Here is a 5,496-nt window from a genome sequence, read left to right on the forward strand (position 1 = left end):
TTTTGAGAATGATGAGGGCAATGAATGTACAAATGTGCTTTACACAATCGATGTATGTATGGATTGTGATAAGAGTTGTATGAGCCCCTAATAAAACAATTTTTAAAATTAATTTGAATCAAAATTATTTCAAATGGAAGCTGTTTGCTGTTTGGAAGCACAAGTTGTGTATTAGAAAAAAATAATAAAAATAATTTTAAAATAATAATAATAACTCCCTCTACTCCACTTCCCCTAGGCTTATATGATTCCTGAAACTCTGTGGGCCAGACTCAAGTAGGCACATCTGAACCCTTGCCCCGTTTCCTTAATATCCCCTTACTTGAGAAGCTAACGAGGGAGTTTCTTTCTAAAGCCTCCGTTAAAACGCCTGTGTTGCCTGCTAAGAAACCAAACAACAGCTAGCAATCACGTTACCATGCCTAAGTTCAAGTAATCCTAAACCCTCTTGTTGATTTTCATGTTCTTCTGGATGCTATATGTTTTACTGTCATTGTGGCATCTTCTTTAATATTCCTGTACACTAACAGCCAACATGTGTTTGTCTTCATGTGGGAGTGTGGTAGTTACATAATCTAGTGTCAATTTGGGACTTCAGAAGATTAAGAGTGAAGGGGTGGAGTCTAGCCTGCCAATTGGATGATGGCCAATGAGGCCTCTATGTGGGCACGGCCTTCTCCTGAGAATTCTGGGAACTCCTGGATTTTCCTCCTTGGAGGCTGGAGACACTTCTCTGTCAATGCTGACTCCCTGGAGAGACACTCTACTGACAAGACACATAGAACTACGCTGATAGACCCCGTGCCCTGGGACCTGGAGCAGCCAAGTGGAAACCCCTGCCAGCGCTGACATGCTTACAACACCACTGGATCCAAAAGACTCCCCCCGCCCCCCAACTGTCCTGTGATTTTCCTGCACTCAGCATCATTGCATGTGTATTGTGAGTCTGAAGAGGACTTTATAGATTGGTATTGGACATATGGGCTAATATCAGACTTATGGACTTGGACTGGACTGGGTTGGGATGCTTTCTTAATGTACAATTACCCTTTATATAAAACTCTCTTATACACATATGAGTGTCTATGAATTTGTTTCTCTAGTCTACCTGGACGAACACAGGAAGAATCGACAATTAATGTGGACAGCAATACCTCAATAATTTACTGCACCTCCCAGTTATTTTCTCAAATGCTCCCTGCTAATTTTTAAGCATGAATCTGAATCACAACATTTTGATAATTCACTAATATGCTCCAAATTCCCAGCAAGCATGTACTGATGCCAGAAAAACTTTGTTAAAACATCTAGGGGCATAAAGCTTCTATGGAAAAACGACAGTTATTTCAGCCTTCCTCTACGTGGGTGGTGTCGTGATGACGCGAGGGCTGTGATCCGCGTGTGGGCAGTTGGGAACCACCAGCAGCAAGTCAGGAGAAGACTGGCCTCTCTGCTCCCGTCAACGGCTGCTGTCTCAGAATCCCACAGGGGTCGCTGTGAGTCAGCATGGACTCCCTGGGTGAGTTTGGTTTGTGGTTTAAATATATAGGCCACATAATTTCGCAGAAGCTATTTCTATTGTTCCCAAATGAAAGGAGACCATTTCTGTTTTTGTTTTTGAATCTTTGAGACTAAGAAATAATTATGTAAGTTTCTAGTACTTTGTGGCTGCTGTAGAGCTTAAATTTAATTTCTCCTTGTTAGTACAATTCCTGTATAATTATTTGAAAGCCTCCAAAATCAGATTTTTCTTTCAAATTACGTTAGAAGATCAGAAGGCCACAAACTCAAAGAAACCCTAACAAACACACCTGCATCTGGTGTTCCTAACTACCATCTAGATTCTACCTTGCTTATACATGAAGTTTCAGGAAATGCTTTAGGCGTTCTGGCCCAGAAGCATGGAGGATATCAGACTTATAGGCTACTGTGGCCTTCAGCTTGATCCTGTAGTCGAAGACCACCCTCCTTGTTGCTGAACAGTAAATGTCACTGTCACATTGTTAGAAGGCACCACTGATACGGTCCTGGGACGCTTTCTGGATGTGCACCATGCTGTAACTACCACACTAAACTCTGTCCTGTCTCAGCACCTCTGCCAGTCAGCCCCTTTCTCTGACGTTCTCTCTCTGGATACACCTAATGTTAGACCAACACTCTGGGGATTTAAAAGAAATCCCTTCAGATAATCCTGATTTGATTGTGTCTGTAGCCAGCTCTTAGATGAGCTATGATCCGACTAACTCTCATGATGAGCCGAGATATATTGTGACAAACTCTCCTGAAGTTCTTGAAGGCCAGGCCTTCTCCTTTAAACAAGTTACAATAGCTGCCCTTGCCAGAGTCCATAAACTAGCTCAGGAAAGGTCCTAACTGTATGATTCGCTACCCCCTCTGAGCCTACTATTGTCAAAATCCAGGCTCGCCCACCTAAAATAATTTCGCAAACAGAAGAAATAAAATGCTCTTGCTGACTGAGCAAAACAAAAAGGTGGGCCCCTAAATTCTTGGCCCTTTAATAGAAAAGGGAGTTCTTCATTCCACCAGCCACCACCAACTATTTTTCATCTTGATTCAGATTAGACATTTTAGAGTGGCATTCAAAGGTCTGCCAAAAGGTTACTTTGTTACATTCAATACTCCTATGACTGCTCCCTCCTTTCTTGATATCTTTAGCTGGTTACCAAATAGGATCGATTCTTGGCTATGTTCTAGATTACTGTTAATCATAATTATAGCTATTATAAGAACAGTTAGCTAGGAGCACTAGTGGCAGAGTAGGTTAGCATTGAACGGTTAACTGCAAAGTTAGTGATTCAAACCCACCAGACACCCAGGAAAAAAAACGAGACCCTCTGCCCTGTAAAGAGCCAGTCTGAGAAACTCGATGGAGGGATTCTATTCGGTCCTCATGGGCTGCTACGGAATCAACTTGATGGAGTGGCTTTAGTTTTTATAGGCATAACTTAAACAACCATGAAATACTCATCTACTATATTTAACTCCATTGCAACTTTCCTCATTATGCAAAGAATTATGTAGGCTGAAAAAGCCAAAGTTTGAAGGTGACTATTTTGCACCTTTAGTCACTCCTTATAGAACACCAACTTGTTCATCTAATGTGGCCTATTTATACTAGCCCTGTTATCAGCCAGCTCACCCTGAAGATGAAGCATGACAAGGTAATGCTAAAATGTATTCATCAATCACTTAATTGATTTATAACATAAAACTCCAGAATGTCCTTAGAAAGTCCTTGTGGGAGAAAGGTTACTCCTATATTGGTGAATGTGATCTGTGCTCCCCTCAAAGTGCCTTTGTCAAAAGGGGGAATGTATAAGCAAACCCTAAAACCTGAGGCATTTGGCTTAACTAAACTAGTTGATCCAGGTCTGGATTATACTCCATTTTACCTCAGACTCCACTTTTCCCCATTGGCCCTATTTCTGCTCGTTATCTACAATAGACGTTTGTAAACTCTTACCTGTTCCCAGCAGACGAAGGCAGCGGTCAGGCATTTGGTCCGACTGTTCCAGGAAACATATGGCCCCTCCCTACCTTGTAAAACCTGTCCTTGGAAAGGATGCTCTTGCCAGACCCTACAGAATTTTATAAACATGCTATCTTCCATCCTGGCACAGTGAATAAACTAGTTATTTTGAAATTTTTAAAATAGTCTTTCAACTAAATCTTCCGGAGTCTCAAGACAACCATGTGACTGATAACATAAAGCTCGGTAAATATCAGCCAGTCAGAACACTGCCTGATACAAACCAGCCTCTGAGGTCCCGCTCATCATACGTAGCATATGATAATTTTCCATGTAATTTTTCAACTGTTCAACGCCTTTAAAAATCTCCTTGTCCTATTCTAAGAGAACTCAGAGGATCATTTTATTTATGACACAATTAACAGAGGAGATAAACTAATAGAAGCTTCTATGGCAGTGGTTCTCAACCTTCCTAATGCCACGACTCTTTCATACAGTTCCTCATGTGGTGGTGACCCCAGCCATAAAGTTATTTTTGTTGCTACTTCTTAACTGTCATTTTGCTACTGTTATGAATTGGACGACCCCTGTGAAAGGGTGGTTCGACCCCCAAAGGGGTCGCGACCCACAGGTTGAGAACTGCTGTTCTATGGGGTTAGTGTTAATGAAGAAGAAACAAAAAACAAGGTGATGGCAAGTAGGGTTGAAGGGGGGGCTTCCAGAAAAAGTGACGTTCACATAGAGATCTGAATCCTCTGGAAGGCTTTGTTTTGGGGGGCCATCCTTCCCTTAAGCAGACTCTGGTGGCCTTTCCACAGGAAGCATGGCTAAAGAGGCTGTGGTGGGACTGCAAGGGCCCCTCCCTCTCAACTCGGACCAAGTGGCAAACACTGCTGAACCAACCAGTCAACCTATGCTGATAAAGATGCTTCTGGCCACTGGAACCCCAGGCAGAAGTGAACTGAGCACAACCATACCGCAACCGGTCTGCTTCCCAGGAAGTTCAGGTCGCTGTTCTCTCCAAACAGGTAACCTTCAGGGTGACTGGAGTCAAACTTCTCTCCTCCCATAAGGAAGTGGCTGGCAAAATAGCTCCCTGATGAGGGACAAACAGAAGAAACTAGTAAGACAAAACTAAGTGGGGGAGGGGAGCGGGGAGGCGGTCTAACTCTTCAAACAAATTGAGTCAAGAGTTAGAAATTCTTTTCTTTAATTTGGACAATGGCACAACATGAGCAGAATCATAGCTAGGAGAATCAAGATGCCAAACATAAAACAGATCAGTGTTTCCTTTTTAACACACTTTCATCAAATCTTAATCACCACTGACCTATAAAAAGGGCCCACAACCCACATTAATGGACATATCCAAGTGTTGATTTTAAAAATGGTTTTATTCACATATCCTTCATATGGCACACAATTTAATGGCTCACTCATGTTAAGATTTGTGCAATCATCTCCACAATCAATTTCCGGACACTTTCTTCTAGTAGTCATTGTTAGCTCTCTGTATAGGGATTTGGTTACTGATTTTTTTTCCTTACACTTGAAACAGTTATTCCAGGAATCTTAATGACAAGTATTAGCATGTATATACATGTATATATTTCTTTACCTAGATTTTCTTTATTTATTAAAAAAACTTTTACCTAGATTTTCATGAACAAGTCATACTCATATACAGAAATCTCAGTACCCACTGACCACGACATTTCCATCTCTATGTGCCTCTAAAAGAAAGCTTCTTTACACTTTAATTTGCTTCAATGATATAAATGTTTGTTTCATAGGCAAATACAAATTTTAATAATACAGCTGTCCCTGGCTTTACCTATCAAATACCACACACTTCCTGCCATCCAGTTGACTTTGACTCACAGCAACCTTAGGATCGAGCAAAAATGCCCCTGTAGGTTTCTGATACTGTACATCTTTATGAGAACAGAAAGCCTCATCTTTCTCCCACGTTACAACGGTTCTCAACCCGTGGGTTGTGACCCCTT

General features: G+C 41.6%; 1 protein-coding gene across 2 annotated transcripts in view; it reads right to left on the reverse strand.

Moving 5' to 3' along the window:
- The window catches only part of RNF157 (ring finger protein 157), a 69,855-nt gene extending 65,271 nt beyond the window's left edge, over positions 1-4,584 (reverse strand). Inside the window, exon 1 of one of the 2 annotated variants that reach the window (XM_045299872.1) lies at positions 4,468-4,584. In XM_045299872.1, coding sequence (XP_045155807.1) covers positions 4,468-4,560 — 93 coding nt within the window. In that variant the 5' untranslated portion in view covers positions 4,561-4,584. The remainder of the gene's footprint in view (positions 1-4,467) is intronic. The other variant, XM_045299871.1, reaches the window with a different exon arrangement.
- Positions 4,585-5,496: the final 912 nt, after the last annotated feature.

The sequence above is a fragment of the Echinops telfairi genome, unplaced genomic scaffold (assembly GCF_000313985.2).
Source record: "Echinops telfairi isolate 266 unplaced genomic scaffold, ASM31398v2 ScPeMD7_7458;HRSCAF=8496, whole genome shotgun sequence".
NCBI lineage: Eukaryota > Metazoa > Chordata > Mammalia > Afrosoricida > Tenrecidae > Echinops > Echinops telfairi.